The 18,361-nt window shown below is 45.7% G+C and overlaps 1 protein-coding gene across 3 annotated transcripts in view; it reads left to right on the top strand.

The window, feature by feature from the left end:
• Positions 1-18,361, top strand: part of ENAH (ENAH actin regulator) — a 72,020-nt gene that overhangs the window by 45,345 nt on the left and 8,314 nt on the right. Inside the window, exons 5-12 of one of the 3 annotated variants that reach the window (XM_040430561.1) lie at positions 3,372-3,751; positions 7,472-7,582; positions 10,712-11,040; positions 12,476-12,621; positions 15,101-15,158; positions 16,089-16,137; positions 16,256-16,322; positions 16,898-16,976. In XM_040430561.1, the coding sequence (XP_040286495.1) occupies positions 3,372-3,751; positions 7,472-7,582; positions 10,712-11,040; positions 12,476-12,621; positions 15,101-15,158; positions 16,089-16,137; positions 16,256-16,322; positions 16,898-16,976 (1,219 nt within the window). Of the gene's footprint in view, positions 1-3,371; positions 3,752-6,796; positions 7,742-10,711; positions 11,041-12,475; positions 12,622-15,100; positions 15,159-16,088; positions 16,138-16,255; positions 16,323-16,897; positions 16,977-18,361 lie in introns of those variants that run through there. The other 2 variants (XM_040430559.1, XM_040430560.1) reach the window with 2 other exon arrangements.

Consider the following 18,361-nt stretch of genomic DNA (forward strand, 5'->3'; position numbering starts at 1 on the left):
ATGTAGTTTTGTATTGATGTAAACACTCATTGGTTAAAAAAACCACACCATACATCAAAAAATGTGTCAAAAAACACACAAAAAACGAAGTGCGGATTCCGCGCTGAATCTTGTAGGTGGATTTTCAAAATCAGTCATCTGAACGTACTGTAACTTTTAACTGGTAGTTAATGAATGAGTCTGTGGTTTACAAGTGGTGGATGAGGGAGAAATATTTTATTAGTATTTTTAGTATTAGTAGTATTAGTATTATGATTAGTATTATTATTAGTATTTTTATTATTAGTTTTAGTAGTATTAGTAGTAGTATTAGTAGTATTAGTATTTTTATTAGTTTTAGTATTATTAGTAGTAGTAGTAGTATTAGTATTTTTATTATTAGTTTTAGAAGTATTATTATTATTAGTAGTAGTAGTATTTTTAGTATTAGCAGTATTAGTAGTTTTAGTAGTAGTGTTAGTAGTAGTATTATGATTAGTAGTATTAGTAGTATTAATATTATTATTAGTATTTTTCGTATAATTAGTAGTAGTGTTTTTAGTAGTGTATTTAGTAGTATTTTTTATTATTAGTAGTATTATTAGTATTAGTATTCTTTTAGTATTATTATTATTAGTATTAGTAGTATTAATAATAAAAATAATATTCAGAAATAAAAAAACACAGTAAACAAGAAAGGATTACCAGACTGGTACAGAGGGGCAGAGGACACAGTAGGGTATAGGCTGCTCTGGTGGCAGCGTGCTCATTGCATATGGTAGGCTTTCCTGAAAAGGTGGATTTTCAGGTTACTCTTGAAGCTATGGACGTTGGGGGGGAAGAGCCTGATGTGTTGGGGTAGAGCGTTCTAGAGTAGGGGAGAGGCATATGAGGAACTGAGGAGGAGATCCTGTGAGTATAGCGAGTAGTGGATGGAGGTGGGGGGGCAGGTTAGCAAGCAGTAAATGGGTAGCTTAGGAAGTGATGGATTGATAGGTGGGTTACATGGAATGGGTAGTTTAGCAAGTAGTTGGATGTCTGTTAGTGAGGAGTTGGTCAGGGCACTTTCACACTTGCGTTATTCTTTTCCGGCATAGAGTTCCGTCCTAGGTGCTCAATACCGGAAAAGGACTGATCAGTTATCCCCCCATGCATTCTGAATGGAGAGAAATCCGTCCAGGATGCATCAGGATGTCTTCAGTCTTTTTGACTTTTCAGGACGGAGAAAATGACGCAGCATGCTGCAGTTTTATCTCCGTCCAAAATTCCGTAACACTTGCAGGAATGCCGGATCCCCGGCATTGTTTCCCATTGACATGCATTAATGCCGGATCCGGCCCCGAGTGTTCCGGCATTGCGGTCTGCGCATGCTCAGGCCGCCAAAAAAGTGAGAAAAATAAATGCCGGATCCCTTTTTTTTCCGGATGACACCGGAGAGAATGATCCGGCATTTCAATGCATTTGTCATTTATCCGACCAATGCCATCGGTTTGCATGCGTTTTGACTGATCCAGCCGGAATCCTCTGCCGCAAGTATGAAAGTAGCCTTAGCAAGTACTGAGTGGGTAGGTTAGGAGGTGACGGGTGGGTTAGTGTAGTGATTGGACGGTAGTTTAGCAAGTAGTTGATGGATGGGTTATCCAGTAGTTTGTGAGTAAAAGGGCAGCAGTTTAGTTGATTAGTTAGAATTGTACTAATGTGCATTTTGGAGAAAGCCCAGGGTTATGGCTGATTGTAACATGATATAGGGAATGAGGACAACATGGCAGGCTTCTGTCCCCTCTGAAGCTCTGCGATCCACACGTGGTGTTGTCAGCAGATGGTCTGGTGGATATTTCCGGGGCTCGCTCTGTAACGGATTATTTTTAGCTCCGGAGTCTTCCTCGCTCCCGGCTTTCATGGGCCTCCCTCATTGCACAAGAGGAGAAGCCGAGCAATGTCTTCTGATGTCACCTCCAGGATTAAAGTTTGGCGTCACTTGTTGTCAGCCCCCCTTTCTACAGCAGTGTCAGATGCATTATCTAGATCCCAGTAGTAAGCCTGGCCTCGGGGTGACTCAGTGCTGCGCTCCCCTCCCTGCACCCGTGAGCGTCGCTCGCACTATTTATAGTGGGGGAGTCACAGCGAAGGCGAAACTTTCTTATTAGAAGGTGATGAGCAGCACAAGGCAGGAATGATGAAGCCCTATGGATGTTACATAGTACTCCAGGGTGGTGGAAATGGACCAAACGTGGATCGCCTCCTCCTGTAAGTACTCCGAGCAAGGGCCTGACCCCTGAAATGGGGCGTCATGGGGGTGGCAGAGCATTCAAGGTTCAGTTCAGATCGGTAGCTCACCCAGCACTGCTATGTCGGTTAGGAGAATAGATTTTGTAGAGGTTGGGTGTCCGGGTAAATTCTGCTACATACAAAATGGGTTGTGGGTTTTCATTGTAACGTCATATAGTGAAGCATCCAGGTACTTGTTATGGTTCTGTAGTGTCTGCTTCGACTTCTTCCAGTTGTATGTGGTCTTCTATGTAGCCACCAGCAGATGTGTGGCCCTTGAATATGTAGATGTCCGGTGCATGTTTTGTCCATTTCAGCCATGCCCGTTGCTATCGGCCGTAAAGCCAATCGGTTTCCATTCACCGTAGAAGGGAAGGTACCGAAACGCTGAGCCTCGGCCATGACACAAGCTCATAGGAAGGGATTGCCGAGGATTAAAGCATGTGTTGGGGACATGTCTCTGGACTCGCTGCCCGTATATGAACTTCATGGCTTGGCCGAGCAACCACCGGGTGTCGGCTGAAGTGGTGTAAAGAGCACCATTAGGATATTGAAAATCCACCCATTTTTTACAGTGTGATTTCGTGCATTTTTTTTTTTTTTTTGGGTGTGGGGGGTTTCTATGCTTTTTTATAACCAATGGGTGTTCAATACAAAACTGCATTTTCAGCTTGTGGTTTTTGGCACGGATACACTCAAAAAACCTTGCAGAAAACGCGTGGCCATGTAAAGAGCGTTTTTGACGCTTTCCAGCTGCATGTCTATGGGAGGAATAGCGGTCATGTAAAGGGCTCCATGTTTCTAGGACGTCACTGCCGCGGCCCTGTAACAAGTCTAGTGGAAAGTCTTTCCAAAAATGGTGGAGGTTGTTGTATTAGGAAACTGGAAGCCAACTCCACTCTCACGGGTTTGGAATTAAATGTTGAGCTTGCATCTATGGGGGCGATGTTTGGCCGTCTATGTATTTCTGCCTGTGCCAAGCACGGCTTTTCGTTCTCTGACAATGGTAACTGATTGGTTTTCTTCTTAAATATTAATGTCCTCTGAGCGGAGCATTTACCCGGTCACCATGGTTTCTTTTATATCCCCCTGTAACACCACTTCTTCTCTTTTACCGTGTCCAGGCAGCTGCAGGAGCAGCAACGACAGAAGGAGCTGGAGCGCGAAAGGCTGGAACGAGAACGCATGGAGAGAGAGCGCATGGAGAGAGAACGCATGGAACGGGAGAGGCTCGAGAGGGAGAGATTGGAAAGGGAGAGACTGGAGAGGGAGAGACTGGAGAGAGAGCGCCTAGAACGCGAACGCCTGGAGCGTGAGCGCCTAGAGCAAGAGCAGCTGGAAAGAGAGCGCGAGAGGCAGGAGAGAGAACATCAGGAGCAACTGGAGCGCGAGCTTCAAGAACAAGAAAGGCTGGAGCAAGAGCAACAAGAGGCAATGACGTTACAGGAGCAATTAGAGAAGGAGCACCAGAAGTGGGAGCGCGAGAGAAGGGCATCCAACACGGGTAAGAAATACTCCGCTCGGGTACTTACCAACACTCACCCTTACACCAATATGCCATGCAATAACAGAGACGTCACCTCACTGTAATACAACCACATGCGGACTGATCCCAAAAGTCTGGTATCTGCAAATTTGCCTCTGGTGGCTAACTTTTTGGGCTTTTTCTAATGCCCCAGGAGTGATTGTTCTCCTGCAGTCGACACTACTTGTAGGCTAGCGATTATGTGTAGATGGTAGGAGAATTGTAGATCCTCCTGCTCTGCATGAAATTTAATTTGGTAGAGGCTTCCAGTTTGTCGGTGTCTTGAGTAAAGTTAGGAGGTTGTTCAGATGTTCCAAATTTTCCAAAAAAGGGTCAGAATTGCTGAAAATATTTATACATTACCGAACCTCACTACTCCCAGTCTGATGCTCCCCAGGTCCTCCGATGGTCTTTCTACTTCCTGTTTCTTTGACAGAGAAAATGTGACTTCTCGGCCAATCGTTGGTGACCTGCCATGACCAGTGATTGGCTGAGGTCATACCTATTGAACCAAAAAGTAGACACCAGCCGAGGACCTGAGAGTTGTTGGAAAGGGAGCAGCAGGAATTCGCTATGCTATTAGTTTCTGCAAAATCTACCCTTTTTTTTATTTTAAATTTTGTTAATTTGGTTAATGATGAACCCTTGTCTTATTCCTCACCAATGATGGATCGGAGGAGGGATCTCGTTATTGTTTCCGCTAGGGATCGACCGATTATCGGTTTGGCCGATAATATCGGCCGATATTGAGGATTTTGAACGTTATCGGCATCTATTTTGCCGATATACCGATAACGTATGGGGAACACAGAACGCGCTGCTGACAGCGCTCTCCGTGTTCCCTCAGCAGCACAGGAGAGAAGGAAGCAGTGTCTCCTCCCCCTGTGCTGCCGCTGCCGCCAATGAGGGGATAGAACATAAGAGGGGAGGGGCTGTGGCCGCTGCGCCACCAATGAAGATAAGCCATTAATTCATATACACAGGAGGCGGGAGCTGGCTGCAGAATCACATAGCCGGCTCCCGACCTCTATGAGCGATAGCTGTGGTCCGCGGTAGTTAACTCCTCAGGTGCCGCGGATCGCAGCTACCGCTGATAGAGGTCGGGAGCCGGCTATGTGATTCTGCAGCCAGCTCCCGCCTCCTGTATATGAATGATCGAGAGTTATCTTCATTGGTGGCGCAGTGCGCCCCCCCAAGCCCCCCAGTATTAATCATTGGTGGCGCAGTGCGCCCCCCACCCCCATCCCAATCCCGGCCAATAGTAAAAACATTGGTGGCGCAGGGCGCCCCCCCCCCCCCCAACCCAGTATTAATCATTGGTGGCAGTGGCCACAGGATCCCCTCTCCCCTGCTCCTCCGATCGGAGCCCCAGCTGTGTAAGCCTGGGGCTCCGATCGGTTACCATGGCAGCCAGGACGCTATTGAAGCCCTGGCTGCCATGTTCAGCTCCATGCTGCTGTGTGCACTATGCACAGAGCAGCAGGGACAGTGTGAGATCCTATTCACCCTGATAGAGATCTATCAGGGGGAATAGGACAAGGGTTCTAGTCCCTAAGGGGGTTAAAAGTTAGTAAAAAAAAAACACAAAAATATTAAGTATAAATGAAAAAGATTTATAAAAAAAAAATACACATTAACAATAAACAAAAAAAATACACATTAACAATAAACATATTAATTTTCAGCAGATTTGTGTAGGAATTTTTTTTTTTCTCAAAAATGAAAATTCCCAGAATATCGGTATAAATTATCGGCTATCGGCCTGAAAGTTCACAAATTATCGGTATCGGCCCTAAAAAATCAATATCGGTCGATCCCTAGTTTCTGCCTATGGAAACCCTTCTGGCCATTTTTTTTATATTTTATTATTGCATTTTACTTATTTTTGGCTAAAGGTCATTTTTGCAATTGGTCTTTATTAACTATTTTCAGCAATTTTTGTGATACAGGGGTTAAAATTTCAGTCAATTTGCAGACCGTCGCTTTCTGCTTACTCTCTCCTGTCAGACAATGGCTCATGTGGAGTCCTGGTCTCTGATCTCCTCACCTTATAAACACTCATTTATAGCTAAATTATCAGATTGGTATGGCTATGACTTAAATGAGTGTCTCTGAGGTTAGAACGTCAGAGATATGAGCCGTCATCTGATAGGACTCAGAAAACAGAAAGTGACTGCAAAATATTTTAAGGTCTTTCGGGCAGGGTCCTCACCCCCTCAGTACCAATCTGTCAATAGTTTCTTGTATTTTTATATTGTGTGTTGCCCCCGCCTGATGTACAGCACCATGAAATTAAAGGCGCTTTCAAAAAAATAATAATAAAACTGAGATTTAAGCCCTGTGTCACAAAAACTGCAGAAAATTTTTAATAAAGACCAATTGCAAAAATGATTTTTTTAGCCCTAAATAAGAAGAATGCAATCATTTAAAAATAAAAATTGGCCCTGAAGGTGTTCATAGCCTTTAAGGAAGCTCCATGCCAACTTCAGCAAAATCCTGAGCCCATTTGACACGTTTAGACTGGAATGACACGGTGACACATCCCGGTGACATTTCCTTGCCCTAACCGTGGTCTTAATCTCTTGGTGGTAGCTTTAAAATTTGTAAATGTTGAGCGTAGATCCCCCTGCGCCAATTAGTACCCTCTATGTTTGACTTTTTGAGACCTTCCTCTGTTGCAAGTATACAAGATGGAAAATAATTGCAACGAGCTAAGACTCTGCACCGCTGCTGGACTGTATGGCACCAGCGTCATGGGTTGAGTAAGGGGATAACCCACTAAAATAAATATTGGGTAGATTTTCGAGCGTACGGTGTCCGTGGACGATTGTGGTGGTGTTGGGGGGTGATGTCTCTGTTAATGCAGTAACCGATCTAATCTTCTTATACTAACAGTAGATCTCATTGATGCACTTTCTTTGAATGCTGGTTTGGTTGCTTCATTAGCTCCTTTTTTTTTCTCTCCTTTTTTTTTTTGTCCTGTCTGTTGCCGCTTTTTTTGTCGTCCTCACATTCTCACTCCAGACTCATCTTACGACCATTCATTGTATAACGCTCAGCATCCAGACTACCCGACCTGTCAGCCTCACTCATCATCTCCCATATCTTACGCTAAAGCCATTTCCCTCCCAGCCTCTTCTATATGTACAGACTCCACCGCCGACTACGTCATTGTCACCTCCCAGGCCATTAATTCGACGCCGCCGACACCGCCCCTCCGTCACTCGGCGTCACGTTTTGCCACATCTCTGGGTTCCGCCTTCCATCCCGTCCTCCCCCATTATGCAACGGTTCCGAGACCTATAAATAAGATCGCCAAACCTCCTTCTCCGGTCAACCCTGCACCGCCACCACCTCCACCTCCTGTTAAACCTATCTCCTGGTCTGCTTCTAATTTTGCTCCACTTCCTCCATCCCCTCCTGTCATGATCAGCAGCCCTCCTGGCAAGGCTACTGGCCCTAGGGCGGTCCACCTGGTGTCTGCATCCCAGCTTGCTCTCCTCTCCAATGCACCCAATGGTCATGCTGATACGTCTTCATATGAAATGTCATGCACTCCTGCTCCACCTCCTGCTCCACCTTTACCATTGTTTCCACCTTTCTCACTGTCCTCATCTCAAGCCACCACTCCTTCTTCTCCAAGCACTCCTCTTGTCTCAGCACCTTCATCCCAGCCTAGTGTTCTGCCTTCTCCTGCAGCTTCTCCTGCCTCTGTTGAGAACTCTTTAATCTCTGTGCTGGGAGACGCCTGTGCTTCTCAGCCAGACTTGACCACAACCTCTCAGCCGATTGACCCTGCGTCCCATCCGGGTAAGGCTTCCTGTCACTGCCAATAACTGACTAACCTTTGACATGCATTCGTAAGGCTTGTGTTCTAACCTAGGGTTGGTCTGAAAGTGTGCCCCTAGGCCTGCACGAGGTTGGAGAATATACATTATCGTGACTTCTCCTGGTTGAGACACACACATGGTCCTCTGGAGTCAGACATACCTGATGGGCCCTGTTCACATCTAGTTTCTTGCTTTTTTTTGGGGATCGGGGTATGTTCCCACAGGGCAGTACGTTGCATACTTTTCACTGCAGAATTGCAGTCGGAAAGCCTGCAGCATTTGTCATAACAAAGAAGAAAGTCTGGTGCCACGTTTGCCAGTAGAAGTGAATTAGGAGTCTCACAGGTATGTTGCCTTTTAATGGCTAACAAAAATGGAAGCCGTGAGGTTACCAACTCGTGTCTCTTCCTTAGGCATGATATCATTTTAAAGGGTTTCTCCGGGCTTTTAATATTGATGACCTATCCTCAGGCTAGGTCATAAATATCAGATCGGTGGGACTCCGACACCTGGCACCGATCAGCTGTGTGTCAGCTCCTATGTCTATGGCAAGCAGGAAGAGAGAAGGGAGACGGTAGTGCGCGCCCCTTTCCTTCGTACAGCTGATCGGCGGGGTTGCCGGGTGTCGGAGTCCCACCACCCTGAGGATAGGTCATCAATATTAAAAGCCCGGAGAACACCTTAATGCTTGAGGAGGAAGAGACCGGAGTTGTCTCGAAAGCTTGCTATGTTACATCATTTTGTTAGAAATTAAAAGGTATCAAAACTACAGGACTCCTATTTTGTTTCTCTCGTAGAAAAGTGGATAAGTTTACAAATCGAGAGAAAAAGAAACCTGCATTGACCCGTGGTGCAGATTTAAAACCCACGGAGTGTCCGTTTGTGGGTGAATTCCACATCAAAATCTGCCACAGATTAACTCTTGCAGAGTTTGAGGTGGATCTGTAGCGGGTTTTTCCATTGTGAAATCTGTTTTGCTACAGCACATTACAGTGTAAGGGTACATTCACATGACCGTGGTGTGTTGCGGATCCGCAACACACCAGCCCGGCACCCCTATAGAAATGCCTGACAAGAATAGGACATGTTCTATCTTTTGCGGAGCTGCGAACCCGAAGATCGGGGCCGCACTCCGCAAATGCGGATGCGGACAGCACACTGTTCCGTCGGATGCGGACAGCACACTATTCCGTCCCCATAGAAAATGAATGGGTCCGCACACGTTCCGCAAAATTGCGGAACGGATGCGGACCCATTTGCGGTCGTGTGAATGTACCCTAAAAAAAAAGGTACGCGGACGCGCTGGCCCAGCATGTGGCAGACTAACGTCTTTTAGGCTCCATTGACACGTCCGTATAATGGGTCCGCATTGCGGAACTGGTGCGGACCCATTCATTCTCTCCGCATTTCTGGAGCGCCCCCGATCTTCTGGTCTACGGCTCTGGAAAAAAATAGAACCTGTCCTATTATTGTCCGCACAAAAATAGGCCGTTCTATGGGGGTGTCGGCTGGGTGTATTGCGGATCCGCAATTTGCGTCTGCAAGGTCTTACAGATGTCTACTATGATGTACTACCTAGTGTAAATGCTACATGTCCCACAATGCATTACAGCAGAGCATACCCGATGGAGACCACCGCCCCACATGGGACAGTAGTCAGGTCCATACAGTCTGATGATTAAATGCACATTGGCTAATTCGCTCCATTAAGAGCATGTGACAATGTTTCAGTACTATAGTCCTTCACGCCCTGCAGACTTTTTCCTCTTTTCCATGGGATTAGCGTGCTGTCAAGTAGAACATTCTTGTTAGTGGCAGTATAAACCAAATTAGACTATTTTCACCTAATGTATAAAATTGGTCATGTATTTAAAGGGGTGTCCCACAAATGACGTTTATGACCTCTCCACAAGGTAAATGTATAACTGCCGGGACTCCCCTCCATTGCTAGAACGAGAGTGCCGAGTGGTGGAGGATGCGGGCAGGCGTCCCTTTCCAAGTCTATGGGGATGGTCTAGTAGTTGTAGGGGGTCGTCTGGTGATCATACCTTCATCTCCTCTCCTGTGAATAGGTGATGAGTGTCGTTTGTGGGCCAACCCCTTTAGTAGATCAGGACTTAGAGCTGTTTGTCAGTTTTGATTACTTGCTCTTTACATCTTGGTAGATATCCATGTGGCATCTATAGTTGCAGCAGGAAGTGCCGCCATGTTGCATGTCGAAATGGTAAAACAGTCCTTCATTAAGATCAAGCAGGCTAAAAAAATAAATTAAAAAGTTGCCATGATCGTAATTTATAAGTGAAAAGCAATATGGCTGGATTTTCTGCTAATATACTGATGTATGTCCAGGTTTTACATTTTGGGTGAGCATTTCTTGCAATTTCCTTGGTTGAGCAGCAAAGGACAAAAAAACACATTGTATTGTATCCCTGTCTATAGGCAAGTTAGTTCTAAGGAAAAAAAACACACAGCTGCTACCATACTTGGCGGCGCTCAGATATGTGCAAATGTTAAAATTTTAGTTATTTATAAAGTTGGTATTACATTATAATTCAAAAAGTCTGCCTTTGCGCAGATATCTTGGCACATGCAGCATTGTCTTATAGGAAGCTAGTGCCGCCTAGTGGCACTTTAGTATATCCTGTGCAGCCTCATATGTTTTGGTCTAGTGCAGGGGGTCAGCAACCTTAAACACTCCAGCTGTTGTGAAACTACAATTCCCAGCATGCTCCATTCTTTCTATGAGATGTCTGAGAAGAGTAGAGGAAGTACGCATGCTGGGACTTGTAGTTTCACAACAGCTGGAGTGCCGGAGGTTGCCTACCCCTGGTCTAGTGTCAGTACTGCTATGACACTGGTGCATTATAGGGTCATCCCCTCTTATTGTGGTTCATCTGGTTGCATTTTTCTATTTACTTTAATTTTTGGCTAATTTTACTAACGGCATTCTACATTTTTTGTAATATGTGACTTTCCAAAAGTATAATTTATAGCGCCCGTCAGTACTAAGTATCTTCTAGACTAGATCAGGATTTAGTGTGTTTATATTTATTTATTTTTTGTTGATACCAGTATTGTTTGTTTTGACTTTTACTCCTGTTTCCTGTAGGTGTTGTTCCGGGACCACCAGCACCACCTCCCCCACCCCCTCTTCCTCTAGGTGCAAGTGTGTCTCAGTCAGCCCCTGCTCCACCTCCACCTCCTCCTCCTCCCCTCCCTCCATCATGTCCTGCACCACCTCCTCCTCCTCCTGGACCGCCACCTCCTCCAGGACCTCCACCACCTGCACCTATGGCTGCACCTCCTCCACCGGCTCCTCCACCACCACCTGCACCTCCACTTCCATTCTCTGTGGCTTCCGCAAGTTTAGAAGAAAACCGTCCGTTATCGGGCTTGGCAGCTGCACTGGCTGGTGCCAGACTGAGGAAAGTTTCCCGGGTAAGAGAATTCTACAATTTTTGCAATTTTCCAGATAGATATGACAACTTGCCTAATATTGTGGAAGTCCATACAAACGCCTAAAAAATTCACACGTAAAAGAACCTTTCAGGATTTTGACTGATGGGGAGCCACTACCAAGAAGGAGCACTAGCGAGATGGTTCTAATTCTTGGGAGATACCTTTTTGCATATGGAAAAAAATTTCATAACTAAATAAAAATAAATAAAAAAATTTGAGTATATTTTCTATTAGAGATAGGCAGCAAGTACTTACAGCACTACCTTTCAGAGGACTATGCAGCTGTTAATACAGGGGCAGTGTCTTTGGGAGACTAATCGGGGCAGCTTTAGTCATTTCCATTCAACAGCAAGCCCTGGCTGCATCAAAGCAACTGTGCTGCACAGAGGTGGGTAAAATATTGAAAATAGTATGTTTTTTAGCTATGGTGATGTCATTGATGAGCAGTTTTTTTTTTTAATTATACTTTAAAAGCCTTTTCAAATTTCAACATCCTGCTCACATTACATACTCAGAGGTCTAGATTTAGAGTTTTTCAGGGTGAAAGAAGGCAGTTTCTTTATTACTTATGACCAACACGCTCCTTTCATGTCGCAGGCAGCACAGGGATTGCTAAAGCAGTTGTATACTGTGAGGACTAACAAACGGGTCCCTCTCTACCTTAGCTTCTTAGACTATTATATTGTGACAGCTGTTGCAAGAATGATCTATTATATTATCTTTAACATAGCCATGACGGATCCGTCATGAACACCATCGAAAGTCAATGGGGAACGGATCCGTTTTCTATTGTCAGAGAAAACTGATCTGTCCCCATTGACTTAGGCCTCGTGGAACACGGACGTGAGTGGTCCGTGGTATCCCGGCCTGGCATCCTGCTTGACAGCAGGAGCGCACAGCGTCATTGGTTGCTATGACGTCGTGCGCTTCATGCCGCTGCTGCACCACAGTAATACACTCGTATGATCTATACGAGTGTATTACTGTACTGCAGCGGCGGCATGAAGCGCACGACGTCATGGCAACCAATGACGCTGTGCGCTCCTGCTGTCAAGCAGGATGCCAGGCCGGGATACCACGGACCACTCGCGTCCGTGTTCCACGGCCGTGTGCATGAGGCCTTACATTGTGTGTCAGGACGGATCCGTCTTGCTCTGCACCAAATTGCGAACAGAAAAACGCTGCTTTCAGTGTTAGTCTGTCTGCGATGGGGACGCAACCAAACATTTCGTTCAGTTCAGTTTCGTTCAGTTCAGTTTTGTCCCCATTGACAATGACTGGGGACAAAGCGGAAGAGTTTTCAGTCATAGGATCTCAATAGCGGAATTGAAAACGCGAATGTGAAAGTAGCCTAAACTGGTGTACAAAAGTTGTTTTTGATGTATATTAACATGACTAATTCTCTGTTTTCCAGACTGATGATATGTCAAATCAGAGCAGTGTAAGCTCTGCTGGAGCCAGTTCGGGCCCTCCCAAGACCGAAGCTAGTCGTGGGAATGGCCCTCTTCCAATGGTTGGGGGAGGTTTAATGGAAGAAATGAGTGCATTATTAGCAAGAAGGTGAGTTAATATTGATGACATGTAGTCAGGGGCGTACATAGAAATCATTGGGCCCCATAGCAAGAATCTGAATTGGGCCCCTTAACCCCGCCCACTACCTTGGCCCATCCCACCTCCTGCCCTGGCTCCTCCCTTGCCACACCCCCATTTGCCAATAAAGAAATGTATACATGACCTACTGAGGACTCCAGCATAACGCAAACCGGACGGATCCGTTATGCAGGCCCTAGACTTCTATTATGACAGAATGAATAATGGGATGCCTATAAAGCTGCCTATAAAGGCATTCAGTTATGCATTCCGTCATGGAATTGCATTATGGTCCATGGTAACGGAATCCATAATGCAATTCACTATTTACCACCAAACGAAGCCTGAACGAATTTTAAAATATGACATTTGCTCATCTCTAATTATGAACAGAATGGGGACGACTAATGCTGGCGGTTTTATTTGTGTTTTTGAGGTGACAGGTTCCCTTTAACAGCAAGCAGAGTTCATGGGGGGGCGAGGGGGGGGGCACATTCCTGAGTCCTCTATGAGCCTACAGTACCGCCCACCCCCACAGGAACTCTGCTTGCTGCTGCCCTCAGAAAATCCTATACATGAAGTTCTGGAACTGGAACGTTTTATACAGTCTCTATTAGCACTAGCGTAATTAGAAATGACTGGGCCCCACAGGAAATTTTTGAATTGCCCCCCTCCCAGCTGTCCGGCACCTCTGACCAGCAGAGACACTTGACTTCCCTAATACAGTCCAATTATCGTCCAATAGACAAGTCATGGAAATATAGAAAGTATACTGTACTAACCAGAAGACCTTTATTCTTACCTTTACTGTCAAAATATCATACTACAGTATACATATATTTCCATGACTTGTCTTTTGGACGATAATTAGAATTTGGACTGTATTAGGGAAGAAGTCAAGTGTCTCTGCCGGACAGAGGTGCCAAACAGCTGGGGGGGGGGGGGGGCCCGTTCAAAAATTTCCTGTGGGGCCCACTGCCCAGTCATTTCTAGTTACGCCAGTACTAAGAGAGACTATTAATACAGACATTTTTTTCATTAATGATCCCGGTTGTAAAGATAGTGGCTGGGGCAGTCCTACTGTGTGGACGGGCTGGCAGTGGCACAGGTCCGGACTGGCTGTGAGGTGACTGTTTTGGGTGGCACTGGCGTTTGTCGAGGCCGGCGGGCAGGCAGCACAACTCACTCTAAGGCTGGGTTCAGACCTGAGCGTATTTGATATGTGCGTTTAACGCGCGTTTTTGTCGCGCGTTTTTATGCGCGTTTTTTGCAATAGTAAACGCGCGTTTGTGTGATTGCCTGCAGTGTCCTATGGCCACAAACGCGCGTCAAAACGCCCCAAAGAAGCTCAAGAACTTGTTTGAGCGTAGGGCGTTTTTCAGCGCGTTCAAACGCGCTGTAAAACGCTCAAGTGAGAACCAGGGCCATAGGGAAGCATTGGTTTTCATGTGTTGAGCATTTTACAGCGTGTTTGAACGCGCTGTAAAACGCTCAAGTGTGAACCCAGCCTAAAGTTCTTCCATGCTGGGTGCGCGCCTGCTGCCTGCACTGGCTGGGCTAATCAGCAGAAGGATCTTAACACACTGCTAATGCTGATTGGCCCAGTATGTGAAGCAGTGCGGGCGCAGCAGACGCATGAGCCGAGGGAGCGCGGCTGGGTCCTAGGGAGCGCACATTCAATGAGAAGTCAGACGGGGGGGGGGCGTGTATTATCGGCGGCGCTGGGAGCCAATTATAAGTGGGCAGACCGCCTCTGAGCCTGCAGTGAGCGCAGTTGCAGTGAGCGGGGCCTTCTGAGCGCTCCGGGCCCCCCGGTGCCGCGGGCCCCATAGCAGTGGCGTACCCTGCCTCTATTGGCGGTATGCCACTGCATGTAGTACAGTAGTCTTGAGAATTGTGGAGTTAATTTCCATGTATAGAAATCTTCAGTGGGAGATGAAGTCCTTTTCCTTGGTATTCCATTCTACAGTACTCCCTGTCAGCATCAAAGCAACTGTGCTGCACAGAGATCATTAAAATGTGGAGGGGGGGGGGGGGGGGGGGGCAACATGCATAACCGTAGGGCCTCAAATTATCAACATGAATTGATGTCCCAGAGGATTCCAGTGACAACAGCAGCACAGAATGATGGAGAGCTACGGTTGTCGCCTATTGAGAGCGGGGTCTGTTATACAGCATTCCAGGCAAATTCTGGTGAACGTTTTATACCACAGAAAGCTAAAGAAATAGTTCCGACACCGAACTGCATGATCATTTGTTAAGAATTCATGTGGAATACTAAGACAAATCACATGCCTCATGGAAGTACCACATAGGGGGAAGGGAGATTTTTTTGGGCAAAGTGGTTAATGTATTGCTATCTATTTATGGCAGTGCTGTAAAACCTATAGTAATACGTACAACTGCACTAACTGTCCCAACTAAACAAATTTTCCTTTACAATATGTAGAAGACGAATTGTAGAAAAAGCACCAACCATAGAACCTGATGCAAAAGAAGAGAAGACGGTGAGTGGGAAGTGCAGAAATGTGCAAGTGTCTGAGTAGAAACCCTGAAACCGTCCCCCTTTATCTCAATACCCTGAAATGATCAGAAGTTCTGCAGCTTTTTAATATACTTTGTTTCATCTCCATTCCGTTCCTGAGATCTCTGCTTGCAGTCAGCAAATGCAAACATTGATTTATTTTTTTATTTTTTTTATCACTGTTGGCTGGTTTCTGCTTTCGGCAGAATCTGAGCTGTTATTTATATTGACATATTCTAACAACCCTTCAGTGATCAGGTCTAGTTTTTTTCATCTATTTACAGACAGCAAGCAGAGATGTTGAGACACACTTGTCTCCTGCCCCCTATGTTTATACACAGGTTTACACCTTTGGAGTATGTACATCTTTGCAAAAAAAGTGTGTCCAGGGTTAAAATAAAATGGCTATTTTCTTCAAGAACTAGCACCCCGCAGGTAATGTATGGTATTACAGCTCCTGAACTGCGGTACCAGACATAACCTATGAGTAGATGTGTCGCTGTGTCTGAATGGAAGCAGCCATGTTGTATTTTACAGCCCTTTAAACCTGCAAAATGTCTTAACGAAAAGAAATCTGTGTATACAGCTCCTATGCAGACTGATGTGTCTCCATAGACTACAAAGTCTGATCCTGCAGTCATGGTGCTGCTCATTTATTATTATTATTACTGGGTCAGACTGCATCGTGTGCCGTCCGGGCCCGTATTGGGGCCCACAAACAGCGGGTCTGCAATATACCGGCACAGGCCGCGTGTGCACCGTGCCACGGACGCGGACCCGTTCACTTGAATAGTTCCGTAATCTGGTAGATTTGGAATGGAGGCAAGGGGAGGGGAAGGCCACGGAAGCACTACAGGGAATTATTCTAGTTCTTGATTTTTATTTTTTTATTTTTTGTGTATTTGCAATGCAGGAGGAGCAAGAGCCCACACCTCCAAAAGCGCCCTCTGCTGGCACACCAGGTACGGACCAGACATGTCATGACTTCACGTAATGGTTTTGGGTAATTGCACAGTGCCTCAAAAACCCATCAGTCCTCTCTTGTGTTAGTTTTATAACTTTATCTTTCATATTATACAGAACCTGCAAGAAAGCCTTGGGAACGAACCAACACGATAAATGGTAGCAAATCCCCCGTTATCTCCAGGTACGACAGATCTGCCTGTTTTATTGCTACAGACTTTGCTTTTTGTTTCAGAAAGCAACTGCTATACAAGGGCATGTGTCATGTGTGTAGTTTTATACAGGGGCATGTCACGTGTGTATTTTGTTAGCCATTTCTCTCCCTTCATTAAATGGAGTAATAAAAATACATTAAGAACCTGTATTACACAAAGTGTTAGGGCATTAGGGACAGGTTAACAAAAATGTATACAACATTTTAGTTACTCTTTAAGCCATAACATTGCGAACAGTGGGGGTCTCATCCTGAGAATGAGTCCCTTGAGACTTTTCCCTGCACAGAAGGAATATTTATTATATTTGTTTTTTTTTTATTTTTTTATTAGGCTTTTCGTATATATTTTTACACTTTATTTTATTTTTTTAGGAGAAAATCTTTGTTTTTCTATTTTATTTCTATAGTAGATTATGTAGTTGCCCCTCTCCGTTACGGTCTGTTCATACTGCGGTGGGGTATGAGAGGATGAACTCAGTAGGTCTGTCTGTAGGAGTCTGTAATCGGGTTAATTGTGAAACAATTTATTTAATTTGTCTGCACAGACCAAAGTCTACACCATCAGGGCAGCCAAGTGCCAACGGGGTGCAGTCCGAATCCTTGGACTACGACAGACTGAAACAGGTAGGAGAGAGCGAGACTGCAAGCCTCCTTGTGTTTGATACAGGGGCCTCCAACTGCCCTCATTCTAGACCATTGGCTGTTTTTGTTTTTTTGCTGGGGGCGGGGGGGGGGCTGACAAAATATATATTTAATTAAAGGGTTAAACCCTTAAAAAAAATTCCAGTATACTCTATGAATTTAGTTAAAGGGGAGTCTGTCACCTTATTTTCACCAATTTAACTAAGAGCACTGCCCCATAAGAGATTGCGTGCACATCCCGAGCATACCTGCGTGCACATCCCGAGCATACCTGCGTGCACATCCCGAGCATACCTGCGTGCACATCCCGAGCATACCTGCGTGCACATCCCGAGCATACCTGCGTGCACATCCCGAGCATACCTGCGTGCACATCCCGAGCATACCTGCGTGCACATCCCGAGCATACCTGCGTGCACATCCCGAGCATACCTGCGTGCACATCCCGAGCATACCTGCGTGCACATCCCGAGCATACCTGCGTGCACATCCCGAGCATACCTGCGTGCACATCCCGAGCATACCTGCGTGCACATCCCGAGCATACCTGCGTGCACATCCCGAGCATACCTGCGTGCACATCCCGAGCATACCTGCGTGCACATCCCGAGCATACCTGCGTGCACTATGTGCTTTTATTCTGCTGGAAAACTGCTCCCAAGTGCCCGGCTGACAGTGAAAGTAGAAACAGCTTTCACTCCTGACTCTATTTTCTAACGGCTATATCTTCTGATATAGTGGATATAATGCTATGATTCTGATATCGTTTGAAAGGTTGGAATGCCAGCTTTCAAACAAGGCCATATTTCTAGCGGCTACCAATCCCAAGATATGAGCAACTAAAGCAGCCCAGTCTGGTTTGCTTTGGGCACTTAGGTTTCCAGCAGAATAAAAGTGCTTTTCCTGGATGTGGAATATACAGACACATAGTGCACGCAGGTATGCTTGGGATGTGTATGCAATCTTCTATGGGGCAGTGCTCTTAGTTATATTGGTGAAAGACAGGTGACAGACTCCCTTTAATGGTGTCAGAATATCGCTGGCTACATTTAAATGTATTTGATAGAATAAAGTGTATCCTTGATAGTCGGGTACAGCCATATATCTAATGCAAGAGGGTAGGTGCGGTGGAGCCAGCTTTCCTATGGATTGCACCCTTTTGCACATCTACAGCAAAATTGCAGCAGGCTCCACCGTGCCTGACCCCTTTCAGTGGACGCTCAAGAAGGCAGAAAGTGTATAAAGGCCTGCTCATCTCGCTTGGCTATCCTATTAATGGATCCATAGGTATTTAATGGGGCTTCTGTCATGGTTAAGTGTACTTTTTTTTTCCCACCGCTTTACAAGTTTCCGTCAGGATCCGTTTT

Source organism: Bufo bufo, chromosome 4 (assembly GCF_905171765.1).
Source record: "Bufo bufo chromosome 4, aBufBuf1.1, whole genome shotgun sequence".
In the NCBI taxonomy this organism is placed as follows: Eukaryota; Metazoa; Chordata; class Amphibia; order Anura; family Bufonidae; genus Bufo; species Bufo bufo.